Raw genomic sequence first — 20,252 nt, 5'->3', positions numbered from 1 at the left:
CCTGGATGGTTGGGCAGATCGTACACTGCACAGGCTTCATGGTATTGCCTGGTGACCAGGCTAGGTGAGGCCAAAGCCCCCTTAGCTGGCTGGTTCTGTAGGAGGTTCTTTGGATGTAGAAATCATTTAGGAGCTGTGGGAGGGGGACATCTTGGTGTACTGCCAGCACTGTCCTGAGTGCTTCCCACAGTGACAATTATTTCTCAGTCATAGAATCTGAGGATCTGAGGTGTGTAGTAACCTGCTCAAGGCTACACAGCTGAGATACTTGGAGCTACCAGAATGGCTCCCGAGTCTGTTCTTGATGCTGTAAGCCCATGCTGACTGACCCAGTAGGTGTGGCTGTGTTCTTACATCATGGCAGGGAAAGTGTAGTTTAGAAGGCCAGAGGATGACTTCCCAATAGCCCTGTGTGAGTACAGGTGTGTCCTGTCAGCAGGCAGATACCGACTGGCCTCCAACTAGAACTGGACAATTCTTGGGGCATCTGTCATCTGGGTCTTGTGCATCACCCACATCATGGCTCTCCTGCCCTTCCCTGTTGAGCCGGTGAGGACCCTGAGATTTCAAAGGGTGGAAAGTGTACCTCATCCTAAGCAGGGCTACAGTGAGCCAGGTCCAGAGTCACCTCCTTGGGATTGTTTTTAAATTTTTATTTATTTTGGTTTATGTTGTTTTATTAACTTTTATTACCTGTATGTCTGTGCACCACATGTGTGTGGTACCCAGAGAAGCTAGAAGCCTTGGATGCTCTGGAACTGGAGTTACACTTGTGAGATACCACATAGGTGCTGGGAATATAACCCCAGGTCCTGTGGAAGAGCAGCCAGTGCTCTTAACTGCTGAGCCATCTCTCCATTATTAATTAATTAATAATTTATTTATTTATTTTTGAAATAGAGTCTTACTATGTAGCTGGCCTGCAACTTTAAATATAGACAAGACTGACATTGAACTCATGGAGATCCACCTGCCTCTGCTTTTCTGAGTGCTGTGTGTCCACCATGCTCACCAGCCTCACCATGAGGCTATTCTTGTAGAGCAGGCAGGGAGCAGAAGCAAGAATGCTTACTTCCTAGAGTCTTGGAACCGTGGCTTGGGTTTCAAACCACCCACTGTAACACACTGATCCTGGAGACTGCCTGGCACACTTCTGAGAATCACAGTTCCTGAATCTGGGCTGCTGGCCTTGGGCCTCAGGACCTGGGCTCCCTGCCAGGAAGGAGAGCCTGCTTTTTACTTTCTCCGAGAGCAGTTTTCCCCTGTCATGCTCTCTGGAGCATCTGTATTCACATTCACACTCCCATACTCCTTGCCCCATGCACACGATTTAAAAAATAATAAAAGCAAATCTTAAAATAATCCCTGGAACTAGGGTTGTAGCTCAGTTGGTAGAGTGCTGACCTAGCATGAGCAAAGCAATCCTAGCATGGCATAAACTGGGTGTGGCGGCACATGCCTGTGGCCCCAGTACTTGAGAGATAGAGGATCTCAGTACTTGAGGAGGATGAAGAGTGAAGAGTTAGAGACCATCCTTGACAGCTTGGACAAGTTCAAGGCCACTCTAGGCTACAAGTTAGCCTAGCTAAAAATAAAAAGAAAGAAAAGAAAAAATGGTATTTATTTATTCAGAACAGCCATACAGACTTTGGGATGGCTGTGGAAACAGCCCATCACCTGTGCCAACTGACAGCTCTATGTCTGCTCTTCTCTAAGGGGTCCAGTGAGAACAAGGGCTGGTCTGTAACCACTCTGGCTGTTGTATCCCTGGCCCCAGCCTCTCATCTCCCACTCACTGATGCTTTCTGCTCAGTCTGTTTGTCTAGCACCCTCAGCTTGCTGGTGTTGTCTGCTAGGTCAGTTTGTCCAGCTTTTCAGCTTGCTGATGTTTGAGGCTTGGTCTGTCTGTCTGTCCAGAGGCCTTAGCTTGCTATGCTTTCCACTCCATCTGTTTGTCCAGTCCCGTAGCTTTCACTTGCTAATGCTCTCTGCTCAGTCTGTCTGTCTGGCTCCAGTGCCCTCAGCTTGCTGATGCTCTGCGCTCGGTCTGTTTGTCCCACTCCAGCGCCCTCCACCTTCTTGCTGTTCAGCCAGAAATTTGCCATCAGCCGGATGATCCCCGATGACCAGCTCAGTCCGGACCTTGTCCTACCCCTACATGGGCTGAGGAATGTCAAAGCCATCAACTATGACCCGCTGGACAAGTTCATCTACTGGGTGGATGGGCGCCAGAACATCAAGAGAGCCAAGGACGACGGTACCCAGGCAGGTGCTCCTGAGGGCAGGGTGTGGGAGATGCTCTGCCCAGAGCTTGCCCTGCTGGCTTCCAGGCTGCTCCCCTTTTCTGGGCAGGGCTTGTGGCAAACAAGGATTTGGACTCCAGTTATGTAATTATAGGTGTGATCCTGGCCATGTGAATCCCTGGATTGTGGTTAAGAGAAACTGGATTTCCCAGTTGTCGCTATGGGTAGAGGGTTGGGTGGTAGTGGGTCAGGCTTGCAGATCTTTTGTCCAATGTGATTTTCTGTTGCTTAGAAATACTATATGCTTCCTTTATTTTATAATATTCATGCAACGAGTCTTTGTGTGTGTCTGTGTTTATGTACATGTTGTGTGTGCGTGTATGGGAATGAGACAGCAGTGCCGGGTGTTGTTCCTCAGGAGCAGTCCACAGGGTTTCTCATTGGGACCTGGGACCTGATCAGTGTGGGATGGATGTTGGCCACCTCTAGGGCTGGGATTGCAAGTGTGTGCCACTGTGTGCAGTTTTCCAATGTGGGACCTGCTCTCATGCTTGCAGGCCAAGGCCATCTCTTATGCAGTTAATTCTGTAATAAAAAGTCACAAGCCTGTGCAAATTACCAAACAGAAATTGTTGGGCTTGTGAGACAGAGAGCCTGGTCGGGTTGGAGAGAGGACTCAGTGGTTAAGAGCACTGGCTGCTCTTCCAGAGGACAGTTTGATTCCCAGCACCACACGGTGGCTCACAAATGCCTGTAAGTCCAGTCCTAGGGGGATCCAGTGCCCTCTTCTGCCTTCTTGGGCATGCCCATGGTACAGAGAAATGTATAGAGGCAAAACACCCATACATATTAAAATAAATAATAGTAATAATACCCCTGCCCCCAGTGACACATAGGAAGCAGGTTGGGGTATGGGAAGTGTTGGAACCCCTTTGCCTGGCCAGTCAGTCACTCCTGCATCTGTGGGTGTGGAAACACCAGGGACTCAGTCTGTGAGTTGTATGAAATGGTTACAGAAGTGGCTTGGAAGCAGGGCAGAAAGTTCTAGCTGCAGGTGTGGCTAGATGTGGCTCATCGCATATGAATGGAGATGTGTGCGTCATCCAGTCTTGCTGGAGCCACAAGCCAGGACAAGTGTCTACACTCACTTTTTTTTTTTCCATTTTGTGTGTGTGTGTGTGTGTGTGTGTGTGAGAGAGAGAGAGAGAGAGAGAGAGAGAGAGAGAGAGAGAGAGAGAGAAATGTGCACATGTGTATGTCCTTTTTGCATGTTTAGGGTGTATCTTTCTGTGCATATGCATGTGTATGTGTGTATTCTTGACAGTGATGTTGGGAGTCTTTCATCCTACTGAGGCAGGGTCTCACAGTCAAACTGATAGTCTTGCTGGTGCACTTGCTCTGGGACCCCATCTCTGTCTTTAGGGCTGTCATGCTCAGCCTGTGTGAATTTCTGAGCCCCTCACCTGTATGGGCTGCAAGCTCTTTAACCCTTGAGCTGCCTCCTACAGGCTTGTTTTGTTTTGGGAGACAGGTTTTTCTGTATTCCAAGCTGGCCTCAAACTCAGTATGTAGCATAGGCTGGCTCCTCATCCTCCTGCTTCCTGTCTCCCAGGTACTGGGACTGCTACAGTTGTGTGTTACCTCTCCTGGCTTTTTCATTCTTTTTGTTTCCCTTAAATGAAATTGTGTATTATTGAGTGCTAAGCCCAAATTTTCTTTAAATTTTTATTATGTTTATTTACCTATTTTGTTATAAATGTATGTGTGTGAGCAAGTGACATGGTTCAAGTGTGGAGGTCAGGGGAATTTGTGTTCAATTTATGGATCCTGGTGGTCAAGCTCCAGTGTCACGCTTAGCGGCAATCATCTTTACCCAGTGAGCCCTTTTGCCAGTTTAGTGTTCTTTCTCTCTCTTCCTCTCCCCACTTCCTGTCTCTGTTTGTCTCTCTATCTCTGTCTTCCTGTCTTACCCCCACCTCAGTCCCCTCTCTGTAGCCCTGGATGTCTTGGGACTTCCTATGGACGCTAGACTGGCCCAGAACTCACAAATATCCCCCTGCCTCTGCCTCTTTAGTGCTGGGATTAAAGGTATGCACCACCAGCCTAGTGACCAGTCCAGGAAGGACCCGCCTTAGGAGGCCTTTCACAAAAGCTAAAGAACCCAGTGGCCCCTTTCCCAGTGTATGCCGTGTGACATCTAAGTGGAGGAGAGCTTACTCCCATGGGCTGGTTTACAGATCTTCTCTGGAAATGTAGACTTTTAAAAAAATATTTTTAATTAATTAATAAATTAATTTGTGTGCATGTGTGTGCCTGTGTGCATGCGTGGGTGCATGTGTAGCTGTGACTGGACACTAGTTTGATCCCTTTGAGCTGAATGACTGTTTTAGTAACTTTTCTGTTGCTGTGATGAAACACCCTGATAAAAATAACTTGCAGAAGAAAGTACTTGTCTCACAGTTCAAAGTTCAGGCTGTTAGCATTCAAGCTAAAGAAGCAGAACTGGGCAGCCGGTTATATTGTATCCATAGTTAAGAAAAGGAAGATGGCAGAACCAGGCAGCTGGTTACATTGTATCCATCCATAGTTAAGCTAAAGAAGCAGAAACAGAACCAGGCAGCGGTTACATTGTATCCATAGTTAAGCTAAGGAAGCAGAGCAGAACCAGGTATTGTGTTGATAGTTAAGAAACTAAGGAAGCAGATGCAGAACCAGGCAGCTGGTCACATTGTATCCATAGTTAAGAAGCAGACTGCCAGGTGTGGTGGCACACTTCTAATCCCAGTGCTTGGGAGGCAGATGGACCTCTGTGAGTGGTTCTAGACCAGCCTGGACTACTTTGTGAGATATGTCTCAAAACAACAATGCATCAGCAGAGAGCAATGGATGCTTCTCTCCACCCCTTCTCTCTCTCTCTCTCTCTCTCTCTCTCTCTCTCTCTCTCTCTTTCTTTTTTTAAAATATTTTTTTACATTTATTTCTTTATTGAAGTATGTGCCATAGCATACATGCTTGGGGGCAGGGTTACAGGGTAACTTGTGAGAGTCTGTTCTCTCCTTCTCCTATGTGGGTTCCAGAGAGCAAACTCAGATAATCAGATTTAACAGAGACTCTCACTGTCTTCTTTTATGCAACCAGGATCCCAAACAGGGAATGGTGCTACCCATAGTAGGCTTTCCCATCTGGATTAACCCAATCAAGATAATCTCCCACCAGTGTGTCCAGAAACCAGATGGTCTCCCAGGGAATTCTAGATGTCATCAGGTTGACCATTTAGACAAGCCACCACAAAGTCCATACAATAAAAACCCTCACTGGCCTGGTAGGTTAACAAGTGACAGCTAGAGGTCGGACTCTTCTCTTTTTCCTCCTCTTCCTCCCCCATCCTTCCCCTCCTCCTTCTTCTCCTCTTTCTCCTTCTCCTCCCCTTCCACTTCTTCCTCTTCTTCTTCTTCCTCTCCTTTTCCCCCCTCCTCCTCTGTTCGTAGTAAAGATAAGTCACTGGTTCTTCAACCTCAGGCTGGGCCAGTGGCTCTAGGCTGTCATCTCCCAGACAGTCACCTTGAGTACTAACTGGTGACTATAGCTTCTGTACAAGAAAGCCCCATGGTACAAATCTTCTTAAAGTCCCTGTGACTTTCAGACCCCACCTGCCCTATTCCCCTTGCCTTCCTCAGACATCTTCTGCAGGCACCCAGTTCTTCCTCTGTTTTTCCCTACCCTGTTTCTGTGTCTGCCCACATCTCTGCCTACCCATCACTTGCTGTGTATCCTTGCCTTGCTCCACCCTTCTACCCACTAGCCCAGCACCTGCTCTATGCCCCTTGCCTGCCTCTGTAGCCTGGGTCCCCTCTCCATAAAAAGAGTGTACAAGACGAGAGGTATCCCCCTGCTCTGCACTCCTACTCTTCTGGCCACTGAATTAAAAGAACAAGGTTTGAACATTGAAAGCCAAGAGCCTGAGTCCTAAACAGTGGGAATGAAGGGAGAGAGGTTGGGCTTCACGTCTCGTGTCTATCTAGTTGACAGCCAGCCAGTGTCCTCTGGTGGATCCCTCATGGGACCTAGAGTCTGTGTCCTGTTGGGACTCTTTCTAGTTTGTTCTGTGTATTCTTAAATGGACATACCACTAAGATCTAAGTTGAGGGCCACCATGATGACTCAGTGGCTAAAGACGCTTGAAAACATGCCTGATGGATGACCTGACTTCAAATCCTGGGATGCACATGGTGGAAGGAGAGAACCAGCTCTCACAAATTGTCCTCTGAGCTTCACACTGTGCTGTGAAAGGTGTTTGTACACACAAATATGCACAAAACCAGCCAAATAAATAAACATTTGTTTTTAAAAAGAGCCAGGTCTAGAAGTGATGCCTCACATCTGTTGAAATCAACCTCCAGGCTGAACTTGGAACTAATGCTCTCCCTGGGGGTTCACGGCACGTGACAGTGTGGTGCAAGCTTGGTTTGCTTCTCTCTCACAGCCCTCCGTGCTGACCTCGCCCAGCCAGAGCCTGAGCCCAGACAGACAGCCACATGACCTCAGCATTGACATCTACAGCCGGACACTGTTCTGGACCTGTGAGGCCACCAACACAATCAATGTTCACCGGCTGGATGGGGATGCCATGGGAGTGGTGCTTCGAGGGGATCGTGACAAACCAAGAGCCATTACTGTCAATGCTGAGCGAGGGTAGGTGGGCCCAGGGTGGGACAAGTGAGGGCTGCAACCTGCTCAGGCCATGTAGTCATTCGCTGGCCCCTGTGTACTTGTACTGCTGGCCTCTTGGGGGCTAGCCAGTGTTCCCAGTGTGGTACCCAGGATCCTTAGCTGTATAAAGCAGAAGATGAAGTCTAGATGGCTGTTTGGGAGGTCAAGCCTGCTGCATGGGCCTTGTACTAGTCTGTTCAACTTGATCTTTGGAGCTGCACGATTCTGCCCCAGACACAACTCAGAATGTGTCCTTCCTGGTATCTCCTAGCACCCTTACCTGTTGGTCCTCATGATGCCTTGTTGGTGAGAGAGCCTTGAACAGTTGCCCGTGAAGCTCAAACACAAAGCTTGCAGGCTCAGGCAGGAGCATGCTAGCCTTTAAGTCCTGTGGGGCAGACATGTGAAGCAGGTGTTAGACTGGCAGGGTGTTGTCTATGGGGTTCCTGATGATGATCAGAGCCTGTTGTGCCAGTGTTCAAATCCTGACTCCTGCACTTAACTACCCCAGTGATGGTGGGCAGGTGATGCAGGCCTTCAGAAGCTTGGTGTCCCTTTCTGTGACTGTGATGGTGATGTCAGTCTTTCAGCCCATAATTGAGCCCTAGCTGCTGGAGGACAGCCATTCAAGAGCTGAGTGAATGCCTCTGAGGAGGTGGGCGTGGAGATGCTCCTTGGCAGTTGGGCAGGGTGGGAGACAAGTGTCCTGTGGCTACAGTGTTTATCCACACACTGTCTCAGACGCTTACTGTCTTTGAAATGTGGTCTCATCACTTCAGGTTTTCCCTCTGACCATGTTGCCTTTCTTTGCTTCATGGCCTTCTCTAGTTCTTTTCAACAGCTCTTACTGGATTTGGGGCCCATCCTCACACACAAGGATTTTATCTCAATCCTAATATTTTCAAAGACCCTATTTCCAAAGAAGCTCACACCCTAAGTTCCAGGGTGGCATGGATTTGAGAGACACTATTCCCTCCCCCCCATGAGGTGTGACCCGGCAGCCTTTAGGACCAACTGTGAGGGGCTGGGCTGCTGCCGCCTGGACAGCAGTAGGGTCAGGGGTTGCGCTGGTGCTGTGGATGAGGGGGCGGTGGGAGCTCACAGCGTGCGCTTCTTACCTGCATCTTCCACGTGCTGCATTTCCACAGGTACATGTACTTTACCAACATGCAGGACCATGCTGCCAAGATTGAGCGAGCCTCCCTGGATGGCACAGAGCGTGAGGTCCTCTTCACCACAGGCCTCATCCGTCCTGTGGCCCTCGTGGTGGACAATGCTCTGGGCAAGCTCTTCTGGGTGGATGCAGACCTAAAGCGCATTGAAAGCTGTGACCTCTCAGGTATGCACCCTGGATGTCTGCAGTCACTGGGTCCTCTGTCTGTAACTGTTACGGGTGACCCTCCCATGAGGCCCCGGCCTTCCTTGCTACCAGTAGGGGTAGCAGCTATCATCTTGCCTGGGCTTGCTGCGAGCCTGGCATTGTGCTGCAGCTCTGTGTGTTCATACATAATCCAAAGTCCATGGAGGCCTGGCTGTGAGCCCCTGGACTATGGAAAAGCGGGATTCAGTGCTTGGGGGTGGGGCTGGATCCTAGCAACTTCTCTTTTAATAAAAGCTGTGTGACTGGAGAGGCGGCTCCGTGGGTAAAGAGCTTCCTATACAACATTAGTATCTGAATTCTGATCCCCAGCACCCGTGTAAAAAGCCAAGGACTGTGGCACATGCCTGGAACCCCAGTGTTGGGTAGGCAGAGTCAGGAAGATTCCTGACGCTTTCTAGCCAGCCAGTCTAGCCATCTGTGAGCTCCAGTTTTCAGTAAAAGATCCTATCTCAAAAAATAAAGGGGAGAGTTAGCCAGATGCCTCAGTGGGTAGAAGCCCTGGTCTCCAAGCCTGAAGACAGGAGTTTGATCCTTAGGACCGACATGATGGAAGATGAGATTGCTGTGGCATGGCCCCTGCCCCATGAATAAAAAATAAATAAAAATAAAAACTAAGGGAGCTGGAGAGATGGCTCAGTGGTTCAGAGGACGGGTTCCTCTCACAGAGGCCTTCAGATCAGTTCCCAGCACCCACATGGCAGCTCACAACCATCTGTAACTCCAGTTCCAGGGCATTCAATGCCCTTTTCTGGGTTCCTTGGGTACTGTAGGCATATGGTATATAAACATACGTGTGAACAAAATATCCAATCACATAAAATAAATGTTTAAAAATACTTTTAAAAGTTCAGGTGTAGTGATACATGCTTTAATCCGAGCACTTGGAGGCAGAGGCAGATGAATCTCTGTGAGTTTGAGGCTAGCCTGGTCTACAAAGAGAGTTCCAGGACAGCCAAGGCTATACAGAGAGGCTCTGTCTTTCCTACATACATACATACATACATACATACCTTAAAGAAATAAATGAGATTTCTGGCCTTCATATATATGCACACATATATAGATAAATATGTCCACGTAAATACTGGGCTGATGGATGGACACACACACACACACACACACACACACACACACACACACAATAGTGATGGGTAAGGAGAGAAAGCATCATGCTTTCAGACCCAGTGATTCTGGTGCACAGTTAGATGGAATGATCCTGAACCCTAGGCCAGCCCTAGTATAAGCAGCCTGCTTCTATGGTATCTGTTCCAGCTCCCAGCCCTGGAGAGTGTAGACATGCCCCAGACTCTCTAATGGTCCCTTCTTTAAATCTGCATTCTCCTGAGCCTAGTGGGTCTGGCTCTTCACTCGGCTGCCACTCATGGAGCTTTTTGCTAACCACAGGGGCCAACCGCCTGACCCTGGAAGATGCCAACATCGTGCAGCCAGTAGGTCTGACCGTGCTGGGCAGGCACCTCTACTGGATTGACCGTCAGCAGCAGATGATTGAGCGTGTGGAGAAGACCACTGGGGACAAGCGGACTAGGGTTCAGGGCCGTGTCACCCACCTGACAGGCATCCATGCTGTGGAGGAAGTCAGCCTGGAAGAGTTTTGTATGTGAGAGGGGACACCATTTGTGGTGGGACTCTCCTGGGGGAAGGTGAATCAGCCCTGCTGACACCAGATGGGCTATTGGTGCAAGAGCTATGTGCCTAAGGAGCTCATGGGCTCAGCACCAAAGGCTAGTGCATGTCCAGATGTGTCCAGATGTCTCCCTCTGCGGTTATTTTGTTTGCTGACGCAGAAGTACCCAAACCTGCTTTTTAAAAAAGTTCTGTCTCTCTCTCTGTCTCTGTCTCTCTCTCTCTCTCTCTGTCTCTCTCTCTTTTTCTCTCTCTCTCTCTTTTTCTCTATCTATCCATCCATCCACCCAACCACCTACCCATTTTTCTTCTACCAGCCTCATTCTGTCCATCCATCTGGTCGTCTATCCATCCATCTGACATTTGCCTATAGTTATCATCTATTTATCTGTTTACTTTTGAGACATAGTCTCTGGGTTGCTCGGCTCAGACCAGCCTGGGATTCTTGATCGTCCTCCTGAGTGCTGGAATTCTCTGAGCTGTCGGGGGAGGGGCAGTGCATATCGTGGCGATGATTGTATGATGAAGGCTACATGCTTCACTGCTCGGAACCCTAGCACGGAGGAGAGAGGAGGGATCCCACTGTCTCCTGTGAAGACACCCTCCCCTCCAGTGATCCAAAAGCTCCCCACTAGGCTCCAGCTGTTTTGTTTTTGCAGTCCTCAGAGTGAATTCAGGTCTCTCAAACATGCTAGATAAATACTGTACCCTTGACTACACCTCCAGCTAGGTCCCACTCCTTAAAGGTTCTGCTGCTGCTCAGTAGTGCCTCAGTGGCAAGAGTATACCTCTCCTGGGAAGCCGTAGAGCATACTGGTTTTTCAGGGTTCAGAACTGTGGCTGCTCCTCCATGCTGCCAGTCCTCTCCTTACTCCAGGCCCTTGGTGCTGAGCAGGTCTGTATCTGGCGCCCACTTTTCTCCTACCCACTTTGCTGGAGTCCTTTCTGCTACTTGCCACTTCCGCCTGAGCCAGGGCTCAGGTTATACCCTGTCTCTCCTTTTCCCAGGACTATGGTGGAATCACACAATCAAGTTGGTAAAAAAAAGTCTTAAATTTGTTTTTATCATACGTGTGTAGTGTGTTTGTAGGGATGGAAGCATGTATGTCATGGAGCATGTGGAGGTCAGAGAGCAACTCTGGAGTTTGTTCTCTCCTTATCCCTTCTTTGGGTGTCCTGGATACTTTTCCTGTTGCTATGATAAACATCATGATCAAAAGCAAGTGATGGAGGACAGGATATACTTGGCTGACAGGTCACTACCCACCAAGGCAGGGACTCAAGGTAGGAAGTAACCAGGAGACAGGAAGTGAGGCAGAGGCCTTGGAGGAGCATTGCACACTGGTTTGTCCCATGGCTTGCTTGGCCTGCTTTCTTATACTATCCAGGACTACCTGCCCAGGTGTCCAGTATGAACCCTCCCACTTCAACCATTAATCAAGAAAATGAGACATGGCCACAGGCCAATCTGATAGAGGCAGTTGAGGTTCCTTCCCTCTTCAAATGGGTCTAGTTTTTGTCAAGGTGACAAAAAGCTAAATAGCACAGTGGGTTCCAGGGGTTGAATTCAGGTCACCGAGCTTGCATGGCCAGCTCTTTCACCTTCTGAGCCATCTCTCTGGCCCTATCATGATGTTTAAGTTTCTGATTTTGTGTTGGGTGACTATGTTAGCCCAGGCTGTATGCCTGCCATATCAGCATGTTTCATGTGCTAGTAATTCTGTGACATGAGGAAAGTGGTTTATTGACCAAGCTCATACACCCACCTCATGCAGCTTGGGTTTGAGGACAGAGTCCTTGGCTTGGCCATGTGTCTTTTCTGTCACTCAACCCTATCTGTAACCAATGTCTATAGACTAATGTGGAATACAAGTGCTTTGTGGAATGGGAAGGTTGGGCAATCTGCTTGAAGCCAGATTGAGCTCTGAAGCAGTGAATTAGCCACCTGGTGTGGCTTGAGGCAAGTTTTCTGTCCTCTGGGTCACTGGGGTCTTGCAGAAGTGAGCTCTCTTGATAAACAGCTTTTGCATAATCTGCAGGTGTCAGGTAGAACACTTGAGTTCTAGCCAGGTATGTTGGTGCATACTTGTAATCTCAGCACTCAGGAAGCTGGGGCAAGAGGATTATAGCAAGTTTGAGGTCAGCCTCCTTTAGGTAATGAATTGCAGGCTAGCTCTCGCCTACACAGTGAGACTGTTTTAGTAAACAAGGCAAAAAGGGTCTCTCCATTCTCCTGACTTCTTGCAAGGTCGCAGGCCTTCAGAATGGCCATGGTATAGTTGGAATGGTAATAGCTCTTTCCACAGAAGACCAGGCATTAGCCATAGCTCCTTGTAGCTTAGGGGACAGAAAAACCAGGTAGCCTTTATCGAGCGGGCTGAGGACTGAGGATGTCCTATGGATACTTAATGCGAGGTGTCCCAGGTGACCTTGTTTGGGGTAAGGGCAGATAAACTCTTCTCCATGGCCGTGGAGTACTGAGCATGCTTTCTTATTAGATTCTATGGTCAAGCTTATGTTTGAGCACCCTATAGCCCACAGCAAAGTGTTTTTGGTATACAGTTGTGCCTGTCCACATATGTGTTATCTGTGGCTGTGTGTACTGTACAGTTAACATAATAGGGTAACTGCAGGAGATAGGCTGGCTGGGGAAGTGGAAATTTATTTGCTTTGTGGTATTTAACAGAACAGGCTTGCTGACCTCTGCTGTAAACTGTGACCACCTGGGTTTTTAAACTGCATAGCCCTGGCATGGCATCTAGAAGCACATACCTGCAGTAGCATGTACATGGCCACAGGATGCTGAGGCAGGAGAATCTAGAGTTAGAAGCCAGCCTGGAATATATACTAAGACCTCTTTGAAGAGAAGAGGGGGACTAGAGAGATGGCTTAGTAGGTAAGACCACTTGTTGTACAAGCATGAGGTTCTGAATCCAAATCCCTAGTACCCAGATAAAAACCTTGGTGTAATCTGTAACCTCCACTCTCTGGGGATGTGGACAAGAGAATTGTTAGGGCCAGGCTAGCTCCAGGTTCAATGAGAGATTATGTTTTGAGGAAACGAGGCAGAGAATGATGTCTGTCTGTGTATGTGCACAGATGTGTCCATCCCCCTACACGTACACACACAGACACACACACCCATGAAACCAACAGAAAGCTGAGCTAGGGCTGGGGGTGTAGCTCAGTTGGTAAGGCTTGCCCAGTGTACGAAAAGCTTTGGATTCTGTCCCAGCACTCACCTGCCTTTCTTCTGTCTTCTCAGAAGTGCACATTGTCCTCTGCAATGACCTTATCTTGAGATTCCTTACCTGTTATGTCTACAAATGCCCTGTTTTCAGTTAAGTTTATGCTCATGGGTCATAGGGTCAGGACGTGGGCACATCCACGTAACAGCAGAGAAAGCAGCAAATGATGGGACAGTAGGGGTGTGGGGCTAGGGAGACAGGTTGAGTGTTCCAGATTCTGAGTTCTCTTTCTTTTTAAATATTGTATTCTTTGAGAATTTCATGTACTGTATTTTGACCCTACTCATTTCTATTCTTCCCCCTAATGCTTCACACCATGTTTTCATTTTAATTTTTTTTAAATAGCCCATCATCTCCAATTTGTGTTGCCTATATCATATACTTCTAGATGTGGGGCTGTCCACTGGAGTGTGGTTGTCCTGCCTACCAGAAGCCACACCCTGACAGCAGTCTGACTCCTCCCCAGCCCCACAGGGGCCATCAGCTGTCCAGAGCTCCTTCCGTCCTCATGCTGGAATGGTGACTGGGTTGATCTCAGTGGCATGACTGCTGTGCGCTCATAGGTACAGCACTGCTGCCAGACTCGATTTTTATATCAGGTTCCTTATTGGTTTTGATCAACTGGGCTGTGAGTTGGGATCAAATGAGATGTCTTCTATAGGAGTCTGGCCTTTGTATTCCACACACGGTGAGCTTTGAGGAGGAAGGTAGAGGCTGACCTGACTTCATCTTGCTTTGTCCCTACAGCGGCTCATCCGTGTGCCCGGGACAATGGCGGTTGCTCCCACATCTGCATCGCCAAGGGGGATGGAACACCTCGATGCTCATGCCCAGTCCACCTTGTGCTCCTGCAGAACTTGCTGACTTGTGGTGGTGAGTGAGACCTTGGGAGTTTGAGTAGGAGCCATATCACTTCCTTGCATGATTTAAAACTATAGTCCCGATAACGTCTAATCTCCAAAGCATGTTATTTTTTTATTTCTGACCTTTCTCTCTCTCTCTGTCTCTCTGTCTCTCTCTCTCTGTCTCTCTGTCACTGTCTCTGTCTCTGTCTCTGTCTCTGTCTCTCTCTTTCTCTCTCTGTGTCTCTCTCTTTTTTGGCCTTTTTGTAAAAACACTCATGTACATACATCTAGTGCTATGAATTTCCCCCTAAAAACTACTTTTCCTGCATCTCACAGATTTTAATAAGTTGTGTCTTAGTTTTCAGATGTGTGTATGCGTGTGTGTATGTGTATGTATGCATGTGTGTGTGTGTGTATGCGTGTGTGTATGTATGCATGTGTGTGTGTGTGTGTGTGTATGCGTGTGTGTATGTGTGCGTGTGCGTGTGCGTGTGCGTGTGCGTGTGTGAGCACATGTACATATGCTGTGGAGACCAGGGGTTAATCATGGCTGTTATTCCTCAGCTATCCATTTTGTTTTTTTAGATAAGGTTTCTCACTAGGAACTGGAGCTTGCCAATTAGGCTGTGCTGTCTGTGTAGTGACCCCAAAGATGCTCTTGTTTCTGCTTCCCCAGAACTGGAGTTACTAGCATGTGCCGTCACATCTGGCTTTTTACACTGGGTGCTGAGGATTGAACTCAGGTCTTCACACTGGTGTGGCATGTACAGATCCCATACCCAGTAGCTGAAATATTTAGAAAAACTTTGAGAGACAACTTCTTTAGCCCAAGCACTATTTAGCAGTGTGTTGTGAGGTGCAGGTTGGCTCAATGGTAAGTATATTTGCCTAGAAGTATTTGTTTGATCTCTAGGTACTTAGGAGTGTTCTAGCTGTCTCTGTTCTGATTTCTACTTTACTTCTACTGTGCTCTGAGAGCTTCCCTTGTGGCATCTCTGTTCTTTAAATATATTGAAGTGTGCTTTATGGCCTCCATGTGATCTTGACTCAGTCTCGGTAAATGTTTCATGTACTCGTGCAAGACTGGGGATCCTGCTGTTGTCAGGTATAATATTCTAGAAAAATTTATGAGATTCAGTTGATTTAGTACAGATCATTCATCTTTTATCTTTCCTGATTGCTTAGTCCATTATCAGTTACTGACAGGCTTGTTGGATTTAGAACAGATTTTTTATTTTTTATTTTTTGGTTTTTTGATTTTTTTTTTGAGACAGGGTTTCTCTATATAGCCTTGGCTGTCCTGGAACTCACTCGATTTACAACAGATTTAAACAAAGATTTATTTTTATTTTGAGTGTATAAGTGTTTGCCTGCATTCATGTTTATGTAGTGTACAGAGGCTAGAAGAGAGTGTCACATCTCTTGGGACCAGAGTTACAAGCAATTATGAGTTGCCAGGTGGGTGCTGGGGACTGAATGCTGGTCTTCTGCAAGAGCAGCCAGAGCTCTTAAGGTCTTTCTATTCCCCCTAATAACAGATTTCTGTTTCTGACCTTTCTCCTCCACCCTCTCTATTCCTTTTCCCCTGGGGCTACATGTTATGGTGGTGTGTCCTCAAGGAAGACCTAGGTTCAAATCCTGGACTCTGTGATTTCTAAGATGAATGACCTTCAACTGGACACATGCCTTTTGTGAGCCTCTGCTCCCCCCTGTAGAGACTGAGAGCACCTACCTGGCAGGCTGCTTTTCCTCTAAGTAACAGAGCACTTGTGGGGAATGGCCACAGTAAAAGTGACAGTCTTCAATGTCACCATGATTAAGTGTGCTTCCAGGGTTTTCTCTCTATTGTGTGCTGGGCAGCCTGGGAACAATTCTACTCTGCTTGTCCTCCAGGAGCTCCTGGGAGCATCAGACTTCATCCTTGCTCATGACATCACCCTGAGCAACTGGACACTTGTTCTTTTAATGGCCAGTCTGGCTTCTGGGAGACTGGTCTGGCATCTCTTACACTGCCTGACAATTCAAACCTTAGAGTTTGGCCAAGAGCAGAGAGGACATTTTGTGTCTGTCCATTCCTTTTCACTTCTAGTGGCTTAAACAGATTTGTGGTCTGAAGCTGTTGTCTGTGTGGCTCGCACGCATGCCTGAGCCTCCTGCCTAGAGCAGGGTCTATGGAGTGGCCCCCACTGATCCAGGCCTGGCTCTCCACTTGGGAGCATGTGCCTAGCCTACCACAAAGACTTGGAAGTTTCTTCTTTTGGTTTGTCTTTTTGTTGTTTTTGGTTTGTTTGTTTATTTGTTTTTTGAGACAGTGTTTCTTGCAGTCCAGATTAGCCTTGGGCTTTTGATGTAGTTAAAGTCAACCTTGAACTTCAGATCCTTTTCCATCTCCCAAGTACTATGATGTACATGCCTTTATCCTGAATTTGAGGTCCCTTCTCACAGCTTGAGAGATGTGTATCATCTGTGCAGACACTTTGCAGTCTTCCATGACCACTTGTCTGGTCACAGGATGAAGGGTTTGCTGAGGCTCTTCGATGGGAGTCCTGTGACATAACAGTTGGTGGGCGAGCGGGCAGGCGGGCAGGCGGGCAGGCAGGCAGGCAGGCAGGCAGGCAGGCCAGGGCCTACAGTGCTTCAGCAGCACAGCCCCCCACTCCCTCTGTGTGGCCTGCTCTAGCCACACACCTGTCTCTTCCCCACAGGCCTGTCAGTAATGCAGTGGCACCTGGGTGTAGAGAGGAGGAAATGGAGGCTTTGAGAAGCCAAGGATTGTCTCTGGTTTTCAAAACACCCTGAATATGGTGGGTGTCATGATTGCTACTTAATCCAAAGTTCGCAGTTAGTCCATGCTCCTTACCAAAGAAAAGAGATATGTTGGGGGCTCAACGGGTAAGAACACTTAACTCTGCAAGCATGAAGACCTGAATTCAAACCTCCAGCAGCCACATCAAAGACAGGTGTGGCTCTTTGAGCACCTGTAACTGCAGTGCTATGGGGAGAAAGGCCGAGCAAGACAGAGCATCACCCAAGTTTGCTGACTGCCAGCCTAGCTCCAGGTTCAGGGAGAGACCCTTTTTCAAAACATTAAAGTGGAAGTGATGGAGAAAGATGCTGTTCATGTCTACATAGGTGTATGCACCCCCACATACATGTACATATACCACATACTCACACACACACACACACACACACACACAAGAAAATAAGAGAGAGACATTGAGGATGCGGTTCAGTTGGTAGAGCACATGCACAAGGCCCTGGGTTCAGTCCTTCGAACTGTGTTAACCAGGTATTGGGGTGCATACATGTAATCCCAGTACGAAGGAGGTAGAGGCAGGAGGGTCAGAAACTCAAGGTCACCCTTGAACATATGGCAAGTTTGAAAGCAACTTTTTCATCCCTGCCTTCATCTGTGCAGGGGCTGAAGGTGTCACATGAGGAGACCGTGCCCAGGGCACTGCTGACACAGAGCCAGTGCACTGAAGCCCAGCTATGCCTTTGTGTGGCTTGCTGGGCTGAACCTGCATGACTGTGGTCTCCTTCCCTCCCCTAGAGCCTCCTACCTGCTCCCCTGATCAGTTTGCATGTACCACTGGTGAGATCGACTGCATCCCCGGAGCCTGGCGTTGTGACGGCTTCCCAGAGTGTGCTGACCAGAGTGATGAGGAAGGCTGCCCAGTGTGCTCTGCCTCTCAGTTCCCCTGTGCTCGAGGCCAGTGCGTGGACCTGCGTTTACGCTGCGATGGTGAGGCCGACTGCCAGGATCGCTCTGATGAAGCTAATTGTGATGGTGAGGCCCTCCCTGCCTACCTTGGCTGCCATCTCTCACCCAGGTCCCCTTAAAGCCATTTGTTCTTCCTTCCAATACACCAAACATGGGGCTCCAGTTTTCCTTCCACAAGTAGGTGTGTTAGAAAACAGCTACATTGGCAGGTCCTCTTGCTGCGAACAAATGAAGTGAGTTTTAGGCACAGCCTGAAGAAATGCCCCTGCATGACCCCATCTATCCTACGGGCAGTTGACTTAAAGACAGGCTGAGAGTCTTGCTCACATTCCACATTTGGTAGTGACTTCTGCAGGAATGTAAGATAACCAGTCGTCAGCTAGTTGCTTCCAGGGTTCATGAGGTACAGTGTCATCTTCAAAGGTGGTGCCGTGCTGCATTGTGCCATCTGTGGGATAATGCTGGCCCTGGGACCACTCTGACCAGCATGATCTGCATTTAGATATAACTATATCTATCTATTTATTGAGAGAAAGAGAGAGAGACTGATTTTTTTTTCTTTTGAGACAGGGCCTTATGTAGCTCAGGCTAACCTTGAGTTTGTTATGTAGCTGAGGATGGCCTTGAACTTCTGATTCTGCCTCCTCCATACTAGGATTATAAGTAAACACTACCACAGGTAGTGTATATGTTGTAATATGTTGAGGATCAAACCCAAGGCTTCCTGAATGCCTTGCAAGCACTCTGTCAACTGAAGTACATTCTTAGCCTCCTCTCTCTCAGCCTCCTCTCTCTCTCTCTCTCTCTCTCTCTCTCTCTCTCTCTCTCTCTCTCTCTCTCTTTTCTCCCTCCCCCCCCCCCCCCCATATAGCCCTGGCTGTCTTGAAACTCTGTAGACCAGGCTAGACCAGGCTAGCCTTGAACTCACAGAAATCTGTCTGCCTCTTCCTGCTGAGTGTTGAGATTAATGGTGTGTACCACCACAACCTGGCCCTCAGCCTTTTCTTTAGATGGTGTGTGTGTGTGTGTGTGTGTGTGTGTGTGTGCATGCTCATGCTGGCAGAGGCTAGAAGAGGGTGTTGGATTGCCTGGAGCTGGAATTACAGATGCTTGTAAGCTTCCATGTGGGTGCTGGGAACTGAACCCAGGTCCTCTGGAAGAGCAGCCAGTGTCTCCTAACTGCTGACATATCTCCAGCCCTCACTAACCCTCCTGTAGATCTTTTCAGTGAACTACATCTGTTTGCACTTGCTGTGCATGTCCCTCTAATATATGACCTGCACTGAATTTTGTCATTTGCTGCATGTCTTCAGCACTAGAAACCCAGATCTGGCACTGGGCTGCTCCTGTGGCATTCTTACTGTGTCTGCCCAAGGCTGCTGGGTTATGTTCTCGATGACTCAGATGCTGACTGCCACTCTCCTGCATCCTCATTCAGCATGACCCGATGTTCTGTAGGGGACAAGGCCTGGAGTGACCTTGGCAGGTTTCTCTGTGCAGCCATGGTGATTGCTTTGCGGCTCACCTGTGCTCTGAGGGATCAGCTAGCTGCCTATGTCTGTAAATAAAGGTATATTGGCTCTGCCAGGCCCAGTTATTCCTGTAAATGTGAGCCACTCTCAGGCTAGGCAGGAGAGCTTAGTGGTTGGTCACAGAGCTAGGAATGTCTGCTTCTAGTTTAAAGTGTCATACATGGTCAGTTTAGAATCCTTCCCTTGTCCTACTCACTTCCCCATTCTCCCCACCACCAATAGCAGGTGCTAGCTAGGAAGGGCAGAGCTCTTGTTTCCTCTTCCCAGGTTGGCACTTAGGGCATCTCAGGAGAGGGTCCAGGTATATGGTTGTGAGAGGATGCTAAGCCCCCAGGTGCTTCCTCAGTGTGCTGCAGTCTGCAGGTTCGCTTGCCCACTCTCTCCCAGATGTTAGAGGAGACAGCCTTGGGCCCTACAAGTGCAACATTTACTTTCACGGAGTTCTGGGCTCCACTTACTCAGCCTGCCTTCACTGACATACTTGCCGACTCCACCTTCCTGGAAGTCCTGCTTCATTCCGGAGCTGAGGCTGTTGCTTCTTGCTCTGTTCTGTGTCTGACTCAGGCTGCATGCCTTCTGGGCACAGGCTGGGCATCGAGGTATCTTGCTTACTGTCATGATCAGGTCTCTGTGCCCTTTGGCATTGAACAGGCCTAGGAACAGGGGTCATGTTTGAGGAGACTGGATTTTCCATGATCTTTTCTAGCTGGGTCCTAGACAGTATTCCTGCTGTTGGGTCTGTATTTGGAACCAGACCTTTGCCCTCCAGCTCCTCTGAGCACCGCCCTTCCCCCACAGCTGTCTGTCTGCCCAATCAGTTCCGGTGCAGCAGTGGCCAGTGCGTTCTCATCAAGCAGCAGTGTGACTCCTTCCCGGACTGTGCTGACGGCTCTGATGAGCTCATGTGTGGTGAGTAGTGTCA

The 20,252-nt window shown here is 48.5% G+C and overlaps 1 protein-coding gene across 3 annotated transcripts in view; it reads left to right on the top strand.

Moving 5' to 3' along the window:
- Positions 1-20,252, top strand: part of Lrp5 (LDL receptor related protein 5) — a 100,040-nt gene that overhangs the window by 71,189 nt on the left and 8,599 nt on the right. For all 3 annotated transcript variants that reach the window (XM_034505885.2, XM_076914641.1, XM_076914642.1), the window contains 7 exons: positions 2,066-2,265; positions 6,727-6,935; positions 8,102-8,292; positions 9,739-9,948; positions 13,974-14,099; positions 17,628-17,864; positions 20,129-20,239. In XM_034505885.2, coding sequence (XP_034361776.1) covers positions 2,066-2,265; positions 6,727-6,935; positions 8,102-8,292; positions 9,739-9,948; positions 13,974-14,099; positions 17,628-17,864; positions 20,129-20,239 — 1,284 coding nt within the window. The remainder of the gene's footprint in view (positions 1-2,065; positions 2,266-6,726; positions 6,936-8,101; positions 8,293-9,738; positions 9,949-13,973; positions 14,100-17,627; positions 17,865-20,128; positions 20,240-20,252) is intronic.

This window comes from Arvicanthis niloticus, chromosome 1 (assembly GCF_011762505.2).
Source record: "Arvicanthis niloticus isolate mArvNil1 chromosome 1, mArvNil1.pat.X, whole genome shotgun sequence".
Classification (NCBI taxonomy): Eukaryota; Metazoa; Chordata; class Mammalia; order Rodentia; family Muridae; genus Arvicanthis; species Arvicanthis niloticus.
The sequence above is the reverse complement of the archived record's forward strand: the minus strand, read 5'-3'. Positions and strand labels throughout refer to the sequence as shown.